Raw genomic sequence first — 20,898 nt, forward strand, 5'->3', positions numbered from 1 at the left:
TCCAATCTGTCACCAATGTTTTTATATCTGACAACATGGTTCAAGTCTCCTTCTAGCCACTTTGTGATAAACATGACAGTTCTAATTACAACCTTCTTACTTCACAATATCCATAGCAGATACATGAATAGTAACAGAGAGAAAGCATAAAAGTTCCAAAGAATTCAGGGATATATTTACCTAGTAAATGGTACCCTCTAAACTACAGTATATTTTGAGATACAGAATGTTGGTTTATGTACAGTATACCTCCCTTATGTCACTTAATTGAAGACATCAAATATGCCTATATGTGTATGTATGTGTATATATACACAAATACATGTGGTATCGAATACAATAGAGAGGATTAAAAGTATGTTATATAAAAAAGTATATATTGTATCGGACAAGAAAGACCAAATGTACTACAGAAGTTTTACAAGCTACCTTTATGCAGGTGAAAATGGAATTCCCTTTTATGATAGTGCAGCACTCAGTTCGTTAATTTGACATTCTAACAAATCGGATTTTAAGCTTTCTTTTATAATCACCTATCTCTGCAAATGGATGTTCAAAATTAAATACTAGTTTTTCTTTCTCTTTCATTATTATAGTATACAGCTGTCTTATAATAATGGTTGTGACGACAAACATATTCAAAAGAAGTGGTATTCTTTAATAAACTGATAAGGGATACAATTTAAACGTTAATTATTTATTATTCTTATTTAAGTGAGTCAATTCTAGGGTCATTTCTTAAATGAGAGGAATAAAGAATAGAAAAATAATTCTGTTTCCTAAAGACTGCAGAAAAAGAATATATTGTAGAGTTCAAATTAATCACACATATCCTTCAAACATAAAAAAATGAAGAAAACACGCTTGGTTTATAGGTGACACTATGCCAAGAATGCTCAAACCTAAGTTTATAAAAAGAAACCAACTAATAAAATTTTATTCCATATTTCCTATTTTTCAGGACCAAAATGTCCTGTTCAAGTCACACATCACTTCTGAAAAATAAGTCTACATAAAATTAAGGAAAAGATATTATAACCTTAGCCATTAATAGAATACTCACTGTTAGTTCATCCTCATCAGAATTGAAGAGATTATCAAGGTCAGTATAAGAAACAGCCAGGTCTGAGTCGTAAATCAAGCTGGTTGATGGAGGGCGGGCATGACTAGTAGGGCGTGGAGCATCTATACATGTCAATCCAAAAAGCAAAATAAAAAACTCCACTATTGACCAAATAAGTATTATTCTATTTATTTAAACTAGATATCTAACTTTAAACCTATAAGGGTATTATGCAATAAGAAACTGTGATTTGCGTGGGGCACTTGGCTGGCTCAGTTGGTTAAGAGTCCAACTTCAGCTCAGGTCATGATCTCACAGTCTATGAGTTTGAGCACCACGTTGGGCTCTGTACTGACAGCTTGGAGCCTGGAGCCTGCTTCAGATTCTGTGTCTCCCCTCTCTCTGCCCCTACCCAGCTCGTGCTGGATCTCTGTCTCTCTCAAAAAAAATAAACACTAAAAAAATATATTTTTTTTAAACCAAAACTGTGATTTACTTAAAATCTAGAAATATTTTTAATGTTTTATTTATTTTTGAGAGAGTGAGAGAGACAGCATGAGCAGGGGAGGGTCAGAGAGACAGGGAGACACAGAATCCGAAACAGGCTCCAGGCTCTGAGCTAGCTGTCAGCACAGAGCCCCACACGGGGCTTGAACCCACGAACCGTGAGATCATGACCTGAGCCGTAGTTGGACACTTAACTGACTGAGCCACCCAGGCGCCCCGAAATTTTTTTCATAGAAATAAAGTTGTAAATAAATGTAGTAACTTCTCTAGGAAACTCATTAAAGGCTACGTAATCCATAACATGGCTAAGTACTCTGATTTTATACACCAAATAAAAAAATATACACTAACAGGACAATAGTACACACACACTTTTATTTTTCTATCTTCCCGAAAGAAGCATAGTACAATGATTAAGTGCCATGGCTCTTGAGGGGCGCCTGGGTGGCTTAGTTGGTTAAGCGTCCGACTTTCGCTTAGGTCATGATCTCGCGATTCGTGGGTTCGAGCCCCACGTCGGGCTCTGTGCTGACTGCCAGCTCAGAGCCTGGAGCCTGTTTCAGTCTGTGACTCCCTCTCTCTCTGACCCTCCCCTGCTCACGCTGTCTCTCTCTCTCTCTCTCCTAGAAATAAAAAACATTGAAAAAAAAAATCTTAAAAAAAAAAGTGCCATGGCTCTTGAGTCAGACAGACTATTCTGAATTTGAATGCCCAACTCCAACACTAACAATATGACCCTGGACAAGTTACTTAACCTCTCTATACCTTAGTAATAGCAAGAATTAAAAAGAAAAGGGTGTAGCTAAAGCACTTTGTCTAGTGCCAGACACTTAAGTACTCAATAAATATTACCTCTTGGCTAAGTTTCATTTTAGTTCTAGAATTTTATTTTCCTTTTTCCTTTTCTTTTTTTTCCCCCCAGTTGTAGGGGCGGAAATATAGGATTACTTAAGAAAAAATACAAATACCAATGGAAGTTAAATTCCTTTTACATTCTCTCACAAGAAAAAAAAATTGCAGTTTGGTGTATAACCTTCTGAAGTATCCTAGGAGTATCAAATAATTTGCAACAGTTCTTACTTTCAGAATGATGAAAGTCACTTTCCAAGTGCCTCTGCATGTTAGTTCTAAAAATTAACTGGAGCAGTTCTGAAATTTGGTGTAAAAAATCATCTAGGAGGGCACCTGGGTGGTTCAGTTGGTTGGGACTTTAGCTCAGGTCATGATCTCACAGTTTGTAGGTTCAAGCCCCACGTAGAGCTCTGTGCTGACAGCTCAGAGCCTGGAGCCTACTTTAGATTCTGTGTCTCCCTCTCTGCCCCTCCCCAACTTGTGCTCTCCCTTTCTCTCTCAAAAATAAATAAACATTTTAAAAAAATCTAAAGGATAACAGTAAATTATATATTTTTTAATAAAAAATCATCTAGGGTACTTTTTAAAAAATATTTCAAAGCTCCACCTCAAAAGATAGCTATAGAATGTGGGAGATGGTCCAAATTTAGAGAAAGCACAAGACAGGAATTACATTCATTACCACATTAATTTTGTAAAAGAAATAATGTGCCACATCTCTCTATTCTAAGCACAAAGAGCACTAGTCAGACACTTTCAAAGTGGTGTCATGGTCACAGTATCCTCACTGCCAAAAGTCCCTACATATAAAACTTGTTTGATAAACATGTGTTAAATTAAAATTTTCAACAACAGTTCTTCTAATTTGAGTGAGAAAGTACAGGACAACAAAACTGCAGTCAAGTCTAATTTGTACGTTTGAGTTTTCAGATCAGAGAGGGACCTTAGGTGATGATGTCTTCAAATCTCCTCATTTTACAGATGAGAACCATTTTTATTTGAGAGGAAGTTCCAACAATTCATTAAAGACTTTCTATCCCCTCAACTTGCTTCTCCCAGAACAAAATATGCAATAAATCCATCTTTTTAAGCTAGGTACCACTGTATGAAACATGAATTATGCAAAAAGGAACACTGTAAGTCAAATAATATCAGATTAGTTTGTAGTAGTTAATTCTGAAATGCAATATTTTGATTAGAAAATAAAAGTTTTACCTTGCTTGATAGATGGACTAAATAATGACATAGCATCTTCATCATGTGATAATACTGTTACACTAGATGGCCCATCTTCTACCTGCAAACAATATTACATATTAGACTGAAATACATAATTGAAATAACAAAATCTTCCAACTACTGAGTAACTGTGTCAAGCATCCTACTAGGTGTTCTACAGACATACTAACTCCCACAATTAATCTATAAATAAGTAGCACGCTCAACTTATAAAAAATAGTTCTAAAGATAACCCAGGAAATATATCTGGTTAAACAGTGGGAGCTGGGATTCCAACTAAATCTGTCAAATTCCAAAGTCCATGTTTTTTCTATAATACCTATAGCCTTCCCAGCTACTACTGTTTTCATATTTATAATAGGACAAAATTTTAAGTACCAGGCACATAGTAAGGCTAAACACTTTGTGAAAGAATTCTCTGTATTAAAATTATTGGATCTTTTTCACAATTTTACAGCTTTCAATTTCCGTATTTTATATTAAAGGCAAAACTTTTTTTGTTTTTTATTTAAAGTTTTTATTTATTTTTGAGAGATGAGAGAGAGAGAAAATGTAGGAAGTACAGGCAGAGAGAGAGGGAGACACAGAATCTGAAGTAGGCTCCAGGCTCTGAGGTGTCAGCACACAGCCCCACACAGGGCTCAAAACCAAGAACCGTGAGATCATGACCTGAGCCAAAGTTGGACACTTAGCTGACTGAGCCACCCAGGCACCCCTAAATATTTTTTTAATTTTTTACCGTTTATTTATTTTTGAGAGACAGAGAAAGACAGAGCATGAGCAGGGGAGGGGCAGAGAAATAGGGAGACATAGAATCCAAAGCAGGCTCCAGGCCCTGAGCTGTCAGTACAGAGCCCAATGCAGGGCTCAAACCCACGAACCATGAGATCATGACCTGAGCCGAAGTCAGGTGCTTGACTGACAGAGCCACCCAGGCACCTCTTAAAGGGTAATATTAGTTTCTAATAAATACTCCTTTATCCTATATTTAATATATTATATCAAGGGGTTCTATAAGCTAACTCACATTCAAAAATATGTAGGTTATAAACTCAGCATTGTGTATTTTATTGTATTCTTGAAAATTTGGAATTCACCTATTTCAGTATATTTTAACTCCGTATTAAAATACTTCATCTACCTAAATATTCTGATTTCAGTATTACAGAAGTTAATGTACTTTCTCCAACCCAGAAACTCTTACAGTAAATAAAAATCTTTTCATTATCAGAGACCGGATATAAAGTCTACAAACTCTTACCTATTTACAAAAAAAATGTTTTCCTAATTTAAAAGGATAAATCCATGCTATTTTATTTTTTTTAATTTTTTTTTTTTATGTTTCATTTATTTCTGAGAGAGAAAGAGAGACAGCATGAGCAGGGGAGGATCAGAGAGAGACGGAAATACAGAATGTGAAACAGGCTCCAGGCTCTGAGCTGGCTGTCAGCACAGAGCCCAATGCGGGCCTTGAACCCAGGAACCATGAGATCATGACCTGAGCCAAAGTCAGACGCCACCCAGGCGCCCCATTCTATTTTATTTTTAAGTTTGTTTGTTTTAAAAATTGGGGCACCTTTCTTTTGAGAAGAAAAAAATTAGAAATGTAATACTATAACCACATTTAACACAGCAGTGTTAAAAAACATCAGCGACCCTTTGGTGTATTATGATTTCTTTTACTCACCTTGTGTTTTTTTGCAGCTTCTCTCTCACTGTTTTGTCTATCTTTCTTATCAGGAAAAAGGAATTCCTCATCTCCTTCAACAAATGCATATGGATCAATTTTAGATTCTTGCTCTGCATCAGATGCTATTGCTGAAAGATACTGATTTTTAATTTGATATTGCTGCACTAATTCATCAGAAACTTTTAAAGGTTTCTTACATTGCACCATTAACCTGCATTAAAAAAAACAAAATTAGAAAATTAATTAATTTTCCATAAAAGCAGAAAAAATTCCAATATGACTTAAGAATTGTAAAGTTTTCAAAATTATTTAGAGATTATCTAAACTGCAATACCTCATTTTACGAATGAAGAAATCAAGGCATTGAGAGGTTACATGATTTACTAAAGCCTCAAATTTAGCAATCAAGAAATTCAGCTACAGTCTAGGTCTCCTATCTACACATTGTTTCCACCAAAATATGTTTTCTTTTGGTAATCTACTCTCTTCCCAAATCCTCACATGCATTAATTTGTCCAAATCCAGTCACTGAAAAAAACTTAAAAAAAAATTTTGAAAGGGACTCTTACATCAAAATTGCTCCAGGACAGGAACTCTCAAAACTGTGGGCTATGTGGTGAGACAAGTCTAGTTTTATACAATTTATACAATGGAAGTGAGTATCTTTTTCCTATTGACATGAGTGGATAAAGTTCTAAAATTATAAGGACCTGATTTGTGTTTCATGAAAACATTATAACTTATTAATTCTGGCAAGAAATTATATAATGGCAAGTGAAGTTTCAGCTCAAGAACCTCAGAGGTTTTTTCTGATCAGATTGGAAAAATCTATTTTTATATCATCAGCCTTATGGTTTCACAGGGTGACTAGAATCAATAAAATGGCAAAGGACAACAAAATGAGAGAGTTGTGAGACAACAGTGAAGTCAGAAAGACAAACTAGTGGAAACTGTCACACCAGAGAAAGCTGAAATCTAAGGTTATGAGAAAGAAGACACAACAGGCTGATCTGCACCACCGGAATCCTGGAAAGCATCAAGACTTTTCTATCTCTGAAGACCAGGGTGCTTGGTGAGTGTGAACACTGAATGATGTTTTTGGTTTGTGGAAGACACTTTTTGACTCCCAAATTCATGTTCTCTATAAGTTTGTAAAGTAGAGATTCCCATGCTGCCAGAAAGTAGTCAGACAAGGGTCAAAATCCTGCAAAGACTATTTCACTCTGAATAAAAACCAAACTCCTTGTAATATCTTACACCAAAGCTTTTCATGACCTTTCTCCTCTTTGCCTCTCCAACTTCATCTGGTTATTCTACTCCTGCCTTTCTCACTCTGCTTCCAAGACCTTCCTTCATGTTCCTCAAAAAGGCCAGACACACTCCTGGCTGTTCCCTTTGTTTGGAGCATTCTTCCTTCAAATACCTGCATGGCTAACTCTGTCAGTTCCTAAAAGTCTTTTTTGAAATGTCACCTTACATAGAAGACCTTATATAATTACAAATGCAAAATGCCCGACTATCTCAACACTGATCCCCCTTGCCCTGCTCTATTTTTCCCTCCATAGCACTTATCTTTTAAAATCTATATAACCTGCTTATATTAATAGTTGTCACTCTCACTAAAACATAAGCACCTAAATGACAGGGATCTTGTCTTTGTTCATGAATTATCCCAAATGCCTAGAACAGTGCCTGATATGTACTCAATAAATAGTAATTAATTTTAAAAAAAGGTACTCAGTATTTCCTAAATGAATACATGAAATCTAAAAACCACATGGGACTGCAATGTTGTAGATGCATTAATAATCCTAAAATACGGGATCTTGTACTTTGAAATAAACCATCTTCATTCATCAGAAAGTGATACTGCTGTCACTTCTCTGTCCTAAATTTAAGACAAAAAAATTTTAAGAGATATAAGATTTGGGAGCAATAAAGGTGAAAGTATTTGTTGTTGGCTTATAAAATCTTTGAATGACAGGATATCATGGCTTTAAATCCATTCACCAAGGCCTAGCACTAGAAGTACTCTACACTCTATAAACTAAGGTTGAAACAGGGACCGTAAAATTTTTTTTTTAAAAACTGGTATTTTCTAAACAAGTATCAGGTCATTGTTATTCCCAATATGGCCCAGATTTATCCCTGAAACTAAAATTCCAAGTCTACAAAAATTTCCTTCCATGTGAATATAGTGCTAACTAGTCAACACGGATATGTTTTACAATTAATTGTTAGAATACTTCTGTTCTATAAATGAATGGACAGATATTTCCTAAAGAGTAGCATTGTACCTACCATATTAGACCAAAACTGTTTGCTCAACTATTAGACACTAACATAAATCTCTCCAAAGTAGTTTCTCTATCTACTTTGACATACATTTTCTTATTCAATAATTAAATTAACCTAATAAGACAGAAAATGAAGAGTATGCGGACTGTGATGTGCAAATTATGCAGAAAGAAATGGTTTGCTAAGGTAACATGGTAGCAAAGTTAAGGCTGGAAAGATTTTAAGTATGCATATTCAAGTAACTATTCATAGGAGAAAAGTGTTAAGATCCCACTCCTCCTCCCTCCCCACCAACCTAAAAGACACTACTACACTGTGTAGAGGTGAATAAAACAACTCTGTTTTTCACATTAAGTTGTCCTCTGGCAGAAGCAGGAACACTGCCACACTGTTTACATAGGTAGTTAAACTAGTGTGCAGTAACATTAAAAGGACCAATGCTCCTGCACAAGGCTCTATTAAGAATAAAAATGAGTAAACCAAATGCGGTGCCTAAAGACAATTTGTTATTTTATTGAATGGTTCTCACAGACATTGGGATATGCAAATAATTTAAATGTCGTCAGTAATATCTTGAGTATCAAGTCACAACATATTTTAAATATAAATTATTTACATTATACATCTTTCTATATTTAAAACTGATAATAGAAAAAACTGTGATTTTTTTTAAAAGATGCCAGATTAAAAACTCAAAGTTATCTCATCACTATCATCATATAGTATATATGTATATATATACATATATATGTATACATATATGTATACATATATATGTATATATATACATATATACTTTTGTGAAACAGGAATAACACCTCTCCTTTTCTAAAATAAACCTCCGCATAGAGTCAAACTACAGAGATAGTTTCAATAGATATAGAGCTAAATACAGACAAACTAGAAGAGAATTAGGTACAGCAATGAACAGAAAGCTTTGCAAAGCCCAAAGCAAATTGAAATTATGTTTGTTATTCATTAACTGTATCTCTTTCCTTTTACTATGATAACAGTAATATTCTGTCCTGAAATATACGTGTAGAGAATTTAACATGGCTTAGAGTAGCACATGCTTTTAGACCTTTATTCAATAAAAATTCTTCCAGACAAGATACAATAGTATTTTAGGATTGACAATTATAGACGGAGATAAAGCTATAGAAGGAAATGTTAGGGAACAAATGAATTTAATAAATATCAAAAATCCTCTATTTTCTTTAATGGTACCTTTCCTGGTACCATGTCCACTATTCAGAATCAATCCTTAAACTGAGTCAAGCTAGCCATAAGAATAGCTTTATTGTATTAAGATATCAAGACTTAAAAGATTTAGATTACAATAAATCAAAACAAGTTTATTTCATCATTGACTCCTATGAAACAAAATAACTAGAAACTATCTTTTAGAGATCAAATAATACACTCAGTAACTGTGAAATATATACAATATAAAAATCAGGTATATCACTAATGCAACATAGGACCCAGTTCTACTGATGAACACTATACTTAAAAGATATCCAGATGTAGCCTTACTATAGAACAAGATATGATAAAATTATGCTCAAGTATAGTTCTTTCTCTGCTTAGGGTTTAGAAATGTTTCCCTCTGAGTCAAAATAGAAGACTATTTTAAGCAATCACAAATACTACTAGAATTAAGTGCTAACCCTTGAAAAATGATTATTTCAAAAACTGTAACATTACTTTGCAGAAACTTTGCTATCTTTAAAACTTATAAAGCTTAAAAGTTTTTTAATTTTTTTTTTTTTGAGAGAGAGAAAGAGGGAGAAAGAGAACACCAGGGTGCCAGTGGGAGAGGTGCAGAGAGAGAGGAACACAGAATCTGAAGCAGGCTCCAGATGAGCTGTCATCAGAGTCTGATGTCGGGCTTGGAACCATGAACCGACTGAGCCACCCAGATACCCCAAAAGCTTAGAAGGTCTTACAAGCCACTATTCTAAAACAGATGCTAGCATTAACCAATAAAGAAACTAAAAATAATTAGAAGCAAAAAGATGTTGCCACAGATGTGTATATCCAGTATGTAGGATATACTATGATCCACCCCAACCTCTCTCTCCCCAAACTAAATTTTTTTTTAATTTTTTATTTATTTCTAGGAGAGAGAGAGACAGCGTGAGCAGGGGAGGGTCAGAGAGAGAGGGAGTCACAGATTGAAACAGGCTCCAGGCTCTGGGCTGGCAGTCAGCACAGAGCCCGATGCAGGGCTCAAACCCACGAACCGCGAGATCATGACCTAAGCGAAAGTCGGACACTTAACCGACTAAGCAAGGCACCCAGGCGCCCCACCCCAAACTAAACTTCTAAGAAATTAGAAACAGAATTTTGCTTTAAAGTAGCTGCTGAAAGCACTGGGTGTTATATGTAAACCAATTTGACAATAAACTAAGGGAAAAAATAAAGTAGTTGCTGAAAAGTCTGGCATCAACTGTGGCACATGGCAGTCTAAGAATAAGGGGAAATGTTTAGAAATGATGTATCCTTTTAGTCTGTACTCGTTAATCAGCCATCACCATCTAAAACTCACTAGAAAAACTAAGAATACTGCTTTCTTTTGTTTATCTACCTATTATGGAAGCACAGTACCACTCTTTAACAGCAATCAATGGAAAACTTCTTTTATTTATACCAAATGGAAAGTGATTTTTCATTTAACATGAATGAAACAAATTTCTCCTCCATCATTCTAAAAAAGCACACCTACAAAATGTTTATTAAAAAAATGTTTCTTTTTAAATTTCTGCTGATAAGATTCTTGCCTATTTCTGTATTATGTATTTACTCCAACTGAGTTAATAGTGTCCTCTCTTAAGCTTCAGATACATGGCCACAAATGCCTCATAGAATCTTTCGGAAGGCTCCTCAAACTGAATTCACAAATTTACATCGTTGAGACACGTGTGGCTCAGTCGGTTGAGCATCTGACTCTTGTCTGATTCTTGATTTAGGCTTAGGAGTTCCAGCCCCGCATCATGCTCTGAGCTAACAGTAAGAAGCCTGCTTGGGATTCTCTCTTCCCCCACCCTACTCACACTTTCTCTCTCTCAAAATAAATAAACTTTAAAAAGATTTTTAAAAAATATTTACAAAGTGTATGTAATACAAATACATATTTAAATTTGTTTAATGTTTATTTATTTTGAGAAAGCATGAGCAGGGGAGAGTCAGAGAGAGTGAGACACAGAATCAAAGCTGGCTCCAGGCTCTGAGCTGTCAGCACAGGGCTCAACACGGGGCTTAAACCCACAAACTGCAACATCATGACCTGAGCCAAAGTAGGACACTCAACCGACTGAGCCACTCAGGCACCCCTACAAGCACATATTTAAAAGTCATGGGGCACCTGGGTGGCTTAGTCGGTTAAGCGTCCGACTTTCGCTTAGGTCATGATCTCGCGGTTCATGGGTTCAAGCCCCACGTCGGGCTCTGTGCTGACTGCCAGCTCAGAGCCCGGAACCTATTTCAGAGTCTGTGTCTCCCTCTCACTCTGACCCTCCCCTACTCATGCGGTCTCTCTCTCTCCTAGAAATAAATAAAAATATTAAAAAAAATAAAAGTCATATTGTACAGTAGGGCACCTGGGTGGCTCAGTTGGTTAAGTGTCCTACTTTGGCTCAGGTCACCAACTCATGGCTTGTGGGTTTGAGCCCCGCATCAGGCTGTGTTGACAGCTCAGAGCCTGGAGCATGCTTTGGATTATGTGTCTCCCTCTCTCTCTGCCCCTTCCTAACCCCTGCACGCTTGCTTGCTCTCTCAGAAAAATAAACATTTAAAAAAATTAAATAAATAAAAAATAAATCATATTGTATACAAAGGCATAGTTCAACATATAAATTTCCCAATCCCTCTCCTTCGAGATAACAGGGGATTAACAATTTCTTGTACTTTAAAAAAAATTATAAAAATTACATAAATCTTAATTTCGTGTAAAGTGAGTAAAAGGGTAGTAGTTTTCCTCCTCTTTCCCTCATAAAATAAATATGCTGGTCTTTAACTCTCCTGTTACTCCCTTACTGTACTATTTACCTACAAAATCCACACATCCCTACAATCTCTAATTTCCTAGGGCCCTGTATCACCTTGTATCTGAGCCATTCAAGAGTCTAAACTGATGTCCTTTCATACATATATATCTCTTCATTTCAAATTATCTTTCAATAATGATACTTGGTTAATATTTCTAAAATCTTTAATTTCCAAAACCCTGTTATTTTACCTACTTCAAAAAAATGTGCAACAGTGCCCCTATCATCTCAAGGAAAATACGTAAGCTCAAAAACAGTATTTTATAAACAATATTTTTTTATTCCATTATATAGCCCTACCCCCCTTTTCAGGTCTCATTTCTCATCATGACATAGCAAACTACTAAGCAACACCATATAATCGATCCATACCAAAGTACATAAAACTTTTGGATCTTCATAAATTAAATTATTCTTCACTCTAGTTCTCCATCCTTAATATATTTTATGTATGCTTCTATCAGAAAATGTGAGTTTCCACTGGATTACAATTTCATTTAGGGCCAGGACCAAATTCATTTTATACTTGAACAATGCCTTACAGCATCCTGAATATTAGAGAAACTTCAGTCTTATTCAAACTGATAAAACAGATATTTGAAGAATAGAAATTTAAAAAAGATAATGTTCCAAAGGATGAAAGAATGCAGGAGTTGCCACAGCTCCCTAATTAACTATCATATATTTAAATACACTTTATAAACTCAAGAGTATGAAAAACAGATAGAAATTTACCAGGAAATTTATTATATAAAGCAATCTAGGCTTCTGACTGGACTATTCTGACTAGAAAAGGTTGGATCATATTCTATCCTTAAACTTCTACAATACTTCTATAAAGAATCCAAGATGGTTGTTTAAATGCCATCAAGAGATGGCATTTATAATTTCATAAAATTTATTTTATGACAGGGGACATCAGCTGAGTGAAGATCCTCATCACATCCTATCTCAAGTAATATTAATGGTATGTACCCGAATCACTAAGTTATCCAAACAAGATACTTTTAACTATGAAAGATCCTTTAACTAGTGTGCCAGTAGCAAACTCCCAGTTGTGACAATCTAAATTGTCTCTTAATGCTGTCAAATGTCACCTGAATGTATGAGTGGGGGAGTAAAAAATTGCCCCAACTGAGAACTAATGCCATATAAGAGAACTACAAGGACATAATCATTCCGATGATTAAAACATAAAACCAAAAAACTTCTAACCTATCAAATATAGAACAATTATATTCTATAAATGTTTTAGTTCTTTTAACAAGCAACTAAACCTGTGACAGTTGAAGTTTTTCCACACTCTAATCTACTACTATAATAAAGGTTTGTATCCAAAAGTACATTGTAACACAATACACATTTTTAGTAACTAGTGTAACTAAACTAAAACATTACTCACGTGAGACACAGAATTAAAAAAAATAAAAAAATAAAAATAAACCCTTTTATTCAGTCTTTTCTTTTCATGAAGCAAAAAAAAAAAAAAAAAAAAAGGTGACCAGGAACAAGTGGAAGCATGTTATTTCCTTAATTTACATAATCATGACCCAGCACCATTCTACTCTGCATGCTACCTTTCAATATTATACTTCTTCTCGTTCTTATTCAATGAGAAAAATGTCAAACAATTTCAAAACAGATTCTAAGGTTAAATTGTATTAACTTTTAAAAAAAGGTTTATTTTTGAGATCAAGTGCGGCACATATGAACAGACAAGCAGGGAACGGGCCGAAAGAGAGGGAAACAGGATCTAAAGCAGGCCCTGAACTGACAGTAAAGAGCCCAATGCAGGACTTCAACTCATGAACCTATGAGATCATGACCTGAGCCAAAGTCGGACACTTAACCACTTAGCCACCCAGGCGCTTTCAAATATATTAACCTTTTTTTAATGTTTGTTTATTTTTGAGAGAAAGCAAGCGAGCACAAGTGGGAGAGGGGCAGAGAGAGAGGGTGGCACAGAATCTGAATCTGAGCCTGATGCAGGGCTCAAACTCACAAACCATGAGATCACGATCTGAGCCAGAAGTCAGATATGTAACCAACTGAGCCACCCTAGCACCCCCTAACTACTAAGAGACCTTCATTTCATTTTACCTACAGATGCTCATGTATACAAGTGCATTATTTAAAGTTATGGCTAGAATTCTTGGATCTTATGAATGTAATGTGACGATAAACTCACCCTTTAAGTTTTTTAAAAAAATTCATAATACCACTTTTCGTCCTTAACCCTACACTTTTTTACACTAAATAAGAAAATATAATCTAGAAAGAAAACAAGTTCTAAAATCATAAAGTAACTGTAGGAACATACTGTTGTTTCATTTATCCAAACTTCTGCTGAATGTCCACTATGGGCATAGAATTGTTGTAGGGATGTTTGTGTCTGTGTGTATATTCTGGAGGAACATAGCAGTAAACAAGACAGAAAGCCCCTGCCTTCATAGCACTCACATTTTAACAGGGAAAAGATCATTAACCAATATGTAATATGATTTCAGATGATACAGGATGATATAAGGAAAAAATGAAAGTAGTGAACAGGTAGGTAGTGATTTGGGGAGTGAAGAAAAGCCATAGGTTAGATAAAATGGTCAAGAAAATAACTCCTAAGAAGGTAACTTTTCAGCAGGACTGAATAAGAAGGGGTGAGATGTTTCCCCCATCTGTAATACAATACTAAAGGCCATTTGGAATGAGCTTTGAAGAAACCTGAAAGCAAACAAGAACTAGACAGGAAACTGGGTAGAGCTTACAGATGAGGAAAAAGGGTTTGGATTTTATTCTAAATGTAAAAGGAAACTGCTGAAGGGTTTTCAGCAAATGAGTAATGCAACATTTAACTTACAACAAAAACTCTACTGTGTAGAGAATATATGTATAGGAGAAGTACAGAAACAAGAAGACCAATAGCAGTTTCAGGCACTAGCTCAGGACTTTTATATTATATCCAGCACAAATAATATTAAGATCTTTTAAGACTTATTTCCAAGATATCATTTGCTTTCAAGAGACTTCCTGTTAAATAAGCTAGTTGTTTTCCATGATCAAAGGGGACCCTGAAGGTCCCTAAATTTCAAATCCAGATTAATTTTAACTAAAAAAAAAACAAAAGCAAAAAAAAAACATACTAGAATACTCTTAAGATTCAAAGAGCCAGATAAGGTACACAGGTTTACTAAGATAATAAGAAATATTGTAAGAGAATAAATCTTTAACAGTAGGGAAAATGAAAGAAAGGCTACAAATGGGACAAACATTTTACTTAGTCTCAGGGAAAATCAAAATCAGTAAAACACAGCAGAGAAAGGTCACGGCCTAGAATATGAAAGAGGGGGTAATGGCAACCTATATAAACAAGAGAACCAAAATGCCCAAAAAACTCAGAGAAGATATGAACCTGTATCTCTACACAGAAATGAAAAGTAACAGTTGAAAATGGAGGAACAAAAGGGTTCCTTTTCTAAAAAAATGAATAAGCTACCTGGTGAAGACCCAAGATCCTCCTCATTCTGCAATTTTAGGCACCAGGTTTCCCCTCCAAAATATCCCAACCATATTATCATAAAGTAGTGTATGAAATTAATACATAGTATAAACTAAACAACCAGCTCCCCCATTCCTTCATTCTAAAATGTGTACAATGAAACAATAATTATATTTCAAAAATGTGATGAGAGAGGTATCTGGTTGCCTCAGTCAGTTAAGTGTCTGACTTCAGCTCAGGTCATGATCTCACAGCTCGTGGGTTCGAGCCCCACATCTGGCTCTGTGCTGACAGCTCACAGCCTGGAGCCTGCTTCAGATTCTGTGTCTCCCTCTCTCTCTCTGCCCCTCCCCCACTCATGTTCTGTTTCTGTCTCAATAATTTAAAAAAAATTTTTTAATAATAAATAAATAGATAAATGTGATGAGAAGCAGCATAGTAAAGAAAAAGATTTTTAAAAAGTTACAGAACATTAAGAAGGGGATACTATTTTCTAACAGCCAGGGGTCACCTGGGTGGCTCATTAGGTTAAATGTCCTGACTTTGGCTCAGGTCAGATCCCATAGTTCACGAGTTTGAGTCCTGGCTTTGGGCTCTGTGCTGACTGCTCAGAGTCTGGAAGCCTGCTTTGGATTCTGTGTCTCCCCCTCTCTCTGCTCCTCCCCTGCTCACACTCTCTCTCAAAAATAAATACACATTTTAAAAAAATTAAATAAACATTAAAAATGCTTTTAATTTAAAAAATTTTTTTAAAGATTTATAGAAAGAAAATGCAAAGAATTGGGGGGGGCAGGGAATGGACTTAAAGACAGGGTATACAGACAATTCACAGAAGAGAAAATCTAAATGCCCAAAGAACACATTAAATGATGCTTAATCTCACTGGGAATCTTGACAACATGTATTAAGACAGTAAGATGACATTCTGCATATAAAAAATTAGCCAAATTGAAGGCTCATAATAACAAATACTGATGAAAATATCATTATCATACTCTGCTGGTTGATGAAGGTGTAAACTGGCATAGCTGGAGAGCCAACTTGGCAATGACCCTTAATGCCCAATGTGGACAAACCCCATGGCTCCGTAATTCCACTTTGAGATGTATTCCCTGGAGAAATCTTACATATGTGCACAAGGAAATGTGTACAAAAAGTTCACTAGAACATCCTATATAACTGGAAAAAACTGAAAGTAACCAAACTGTCTCTCTTTAAGACAGTAGATAAATTATATATATTCATAACAAATGCTATAAAGCAATTAAAATGAATTAATTAGAACTGCATGTATAAAAACACGTACAGAAATGATAAACACCAAATTTAGGACAGAGGCAGGAAGAATGGAGGGAAAAAAAACAGTACATAGGAGTTCTAATGATATTCAAAATCCTTAAGTTGTTTGATGGATAAGTGCTATTATTTTCTCCACTTTTTTGTGACTAAAATATTTCATAATAAAGAGTTTCCCTGAGGAAAAAACACAGTAAAGAAATTATGCAAAACTAGTATTTAAAGGATTTATTATTGTAAATCCTACCCTGAAGCCAATTCTGGAGTTCTAGTATTAAGAGCTTACATCATTTCCACCCTTAAATTATAATAGTGACTATTAGAAAAATACATACTCTGTAACTGATGTTACACTTTCCTGTCCAAAAGGTCCAACTGGATCATCCTTGAATTTATCACTTGGAAGTTGAGGAGGCAAAAACTCTACATCTTTTTTCTTTGGGACCTTGTAATATTTCCAGGCTAGATTAGCTTCATCTTCTTCCAAGTTTACTGCTGTACCAACATATATTGTAGGTTCTACAGCTTCCTGGAACTGAGATGGGAAAGACTGAGATAAACTGTCTATCCTATCTTCCATTGGTTTAGAAGGAACCAACGGATCTGGTGTTGGCATTTGATAAAAATGTTGACTTTGAGGAGTTGAAGGTGTTTTAGTTACTCCTTCATCAACCACATCACACGGGTGAGGACTAAGTGGGGGTGGTTGAGGTGAATTTGCCATTTCGGTGCCATGCATCTGAGGAGTCTTTGCTACATCGTTAGTTCGGATGTTTGAAAATCTCACTTGACTGTCTGGAGCGGAGATCACAAGTCTTTGGCTAGCTGAATCTGCATCCATGCCAACATCATCACTAATAGAAACACGATGGTGAAAAGGAGTCAAGGGGCGTTTCTGTGGTTTTTCACTCTTTTCTTGTTTTTCATTGGTTTTGTGCTTAGGAAGTACTTGTTGTTGCTGACTTAAAGATGGTGCCTGTCCCTGTTGTCCAGGATTTCTTGGTTTGAGATTTTTGTGCCTAAAAAGTTAAAAGAAAGGTTTAATAAAAGGTTTATAGTGTCATTAATACATCAGAGTACACAAGTAAACACTATCACACATTCTATATATCATTCTTTTTTACATATAAATCTAGGAGTAAAATTATTTGAATTTACATGTAAAAAATTACTTTCGAGTACCTGGGTGGCTCAGTTGGTTAAGCATCCAACTTCAGTTCAGGACATGATCTCATGGTTTGTGGGTTCAATCCCCTCATTCAGCTCTGTACTGACAGCTCAGAGCCTGGACCCCCATTCAAATTATGGGTCTCTCTCTGCCCCTCACTCACTTGTGCACGCACTCCCCCCCAGAAAAATAAACATTAAAAAGCAATTTCTAATAAAAAATAATAAAAAATACTTGGTTGAGCAACCTAAAGCTAAGAACTGCAGAATGACTCCTAAGAGCCAATTCTATTCTGCTCTAAATGAGCTATGTGATCAGACAGCCAAAGACGGTTTACTTACATAACCTAAATATTTTAGCATCTGAATCAAGAGACAAAATTCTAGTTAAGGTAAAGTTGGGTTTAAAAAGGTCTGAAATTTATTTATTTATGAATGTACCTGTAAATCAATGGCTTGGCTGAGCTCAGTAATCATCTACAATCCTATAGCAACCATTTAGAAAACTTACTGTATAGAAACGAAGTTAATCATTCTGGATAGCACTGCAACTGACTAATGGGCCCCACACCTTATCTACCTTCCTTCTCCCAAGGCTTACCACTACAGAACGAAATCTGCTAACTAGAAAAAGAAAACAAAATGTCTAAAGAAAATTTTCTCCCTCATAATGGGAAGCAATTTCTAAACTGAAAAACTTAAAACTTATACCTAAAAATCGAGTAATTTTGTTCAGAGTTTAAGATTTCTTTCAGCATAGTAAAAATACTGTGCACTTTGAGATTTCCAAGCTAAACTGGTAGTGATGTATATTTTTTTAACTAAGAAACTAGAAAAAAAAATTTGGATGAATGTGAAGTTAAAACATGTCCCAGGAATGTAAAGTATAACATTCAATAGGAACCAGTATTATTCACTACATTAACAGAAAAGAGAAAAAACATATAATTATCTCAACTAATACATAAAAACATGACAAAATTCAACATATAATTCATCACTAAAAAAGTCAAAAATCAAACACTAATCTTAATCTGATAAAGAACATCTATGAAAAACTACACTAATATCATACTTAATGATGAAAGACTGAATAACTTATCCCTAAAACTGGGAACAAAGCAAGAATACTAACTCAACATTTCTATTCAATAATTTTATCAAAAGTTTAAGCCAATGTAATAAGTCAAGAAAAAGAAAGATTAAAGATTTCAAAGGAAGAAGAAAAATTGTCTTTATTCATGCTAAACATGGTAAGCTTTACAATGAAGAGTCAGGCTGACCACTACCTTCTCCATCTCAACAAATTATTAAAAGTGGAATAACCAGACATGTGTCTTCTGATGTGCAACACAGCACCACCTGTGAAGTGGTTTCATCAAAAATACTGAACCTGAATTCATTAAGCCTCTCAATCAGCCCTGTCCAAAAACACTTTGATGACAGAAATGTTCTATATGTGGCTCCTGAAGACCGGAAATATGGCCAGTGCAACTGAGAAGCTGAATTTTTAACTGTTTTTAAATCCAAATGCTTTAATTTAAAATATCCACTAATGGTTACTAACACTGCTAGGACTAGACAGCACAGCTCTAGAGCTAACTTCCATTTACAGAAATGCAAGAGATAAAGAAATTAACTGACACTAATAGAACAAAATACAATATATGACAAATTTGAGAAATATAGAATATGAGACATTCCACAGGACACCTGACCTAGTTTTCCCAAGCATGCCAATGTCCTAAAAATGGGGTGGGCGATTACAAGAGAGACACAGAAGACTTATCAACCAAGGTTACCCCTTGTCTGGATCCTCGCCAAACAATCAACTACACAGACATTATATTTTTCAAAAAGACATTCTGAAACAATCTGTAGAGGCTATCAGATGATACCAAGAAAATACTATTCTTTTTACTAGGTCTGATAATGGAATTATAGTTCTATAAAAAATATTAACAGAATATTATCAATTAATAACAGAATTAAAATATTAGAGTTGCATACTGAGGTAGGAGTGAAATGATAGTTAAGATTTGCTTTAAAAATCTTCAGCAAGGAGTGCCTGGGTGGCTCAGTCAGCTGAGCTTCCAACTTCGGCTCAGGTCATATCTCACGGTTTGTGGGTTTGATCCCTACATCAGGCTCAGAGCTCAGAGCCTGGAGCCTCCTTTGGATTCTGTGTCTCCCTCTCTCTCTGCTCTTACACTGTTTCTCTCTGTCTCTCAAAAATAAAGTATTATACCTTCACAGTATTATGTAGTAGTATAAACTTAAAAGAAAAAATAGAGGGGCATCTGGGTGGCTCAGTTGGTTAAGCATCCAACTGTTGAACTCAGCTCAGGTGATGATCTCACAGTTTGTGAGTTTGAGTCCCATGGTGCTAACAGCGCAGGGCCTGCTTAGGATTCTGTCTCTCCCTTTCTATCTCTCAAAATATATAAATAAACTTTAAAAAAAAAAAAAGAAAAGAAAAATAGAACGGATTTATATGTGCTAACACAGAAAAATACCCAGGATTACTATTTATCCAAAAAAGCTCCAAAATCTATAAAGAACTTATCAAACTCAACACCTAAATATCAAATAATACAGTGAAGAAATGGACAAAAGACATGAATAGACACTTCTCCAAAGAAGATATCCTGATGTCTAACAGACACATGAAAAAATGTTCAACATCACTCATCATCAGGTAAATACAAATTAAAACCACAATGAGATACCAACTCACATCAGTCAGAATGGCTAAAATGAACAACTCAGGCAACAAATGATGTTGGAGAGGATCTCTTTTGCACTGCTAGTGGGAATGCAAAAACAGAACTACCCTGTGACTCAGCAATTGCACTATTAGGTATGTATCCAAGAGATACAGGTGTGCTGTTTCAAACTCCAATTTTTATAGCAGCGCTATTGGCAATAGCCAAAGTATGGAAAGAGCCCAAATGTCCATCAACGGATGAATGGATAAAGATGTGGTATATATATAAATACACACACACACACACACACACACACACAGGAGTATTATCGGCAATCAAAAAGAATGAGATCTTTCCATTTCCAACTATGTGGATGTAACCAGAGAGAATTATGCTAAGTGAAATTATTCGGTCAGAAGAAGAGTATCGTATGACTTCACTCATATATGGAATTTAAGATACAAAACAGATGAACATAAGGGAAGAGAAGCAAAAATAATATAAAAACAAGGAGAGGGACAAAGTATAATAACTCT

At 35.3% G+C, this 20,898-nt stretch overlaps 1 protein-coding gene across 1 annotated transcript in view; it reads right to left on the reverse strand.

Annotated features, from left to right (window-relative positions):
- MED13 (mediator complex subunit 13) overlaps nucleotides 1–20,898 on the reverse strand; it is a 113,104-nt gene that overhangs the window by 44,449 nt on the left and 47,757 nt on the right. Inside the window, exons 9-12 of the mRNA XM_039247318.1 lie at nucleotides 16,823–17,506; nucleotides 5,349–5,562; nucleotides 3,638–3,719; nucleotides 1,064–1,185 (exon numbers count right to left, since the gene is read on the reverse strand). Coding sequence (XP_039103249.1) covers nucleotides 1,064–1,185; nucleotides 3,638–3,719; nucleotides 5,349–5,562; nucleotides 16,823–17,506 — 1,102 coding nt within the window. The remainder of the gene's footprint in view (nucleotides 1–1,063; nucleotides 1,186–3,637; nucleotides 3,720–5,348; nucleotides 5,563–16,822; nucleotides 17,507–20,898) is intronic.

This window comes from Hyaena hyaena, unplaced genomic scaffold (genome assembly GCF_003009895.1).
Source record: "Hyaena hyaena isolate Hyena2069 unplaced genomic scaffold, ASM300989v1 scaffold_298, whole genome shotgun sequence".
Classification (NCBI taxonomy): Eukaryota; Metazoa; Chordata; class Mammalia; order Carnivora; family Hyaenidae; genus Hyaena; species Hyaena hyaena.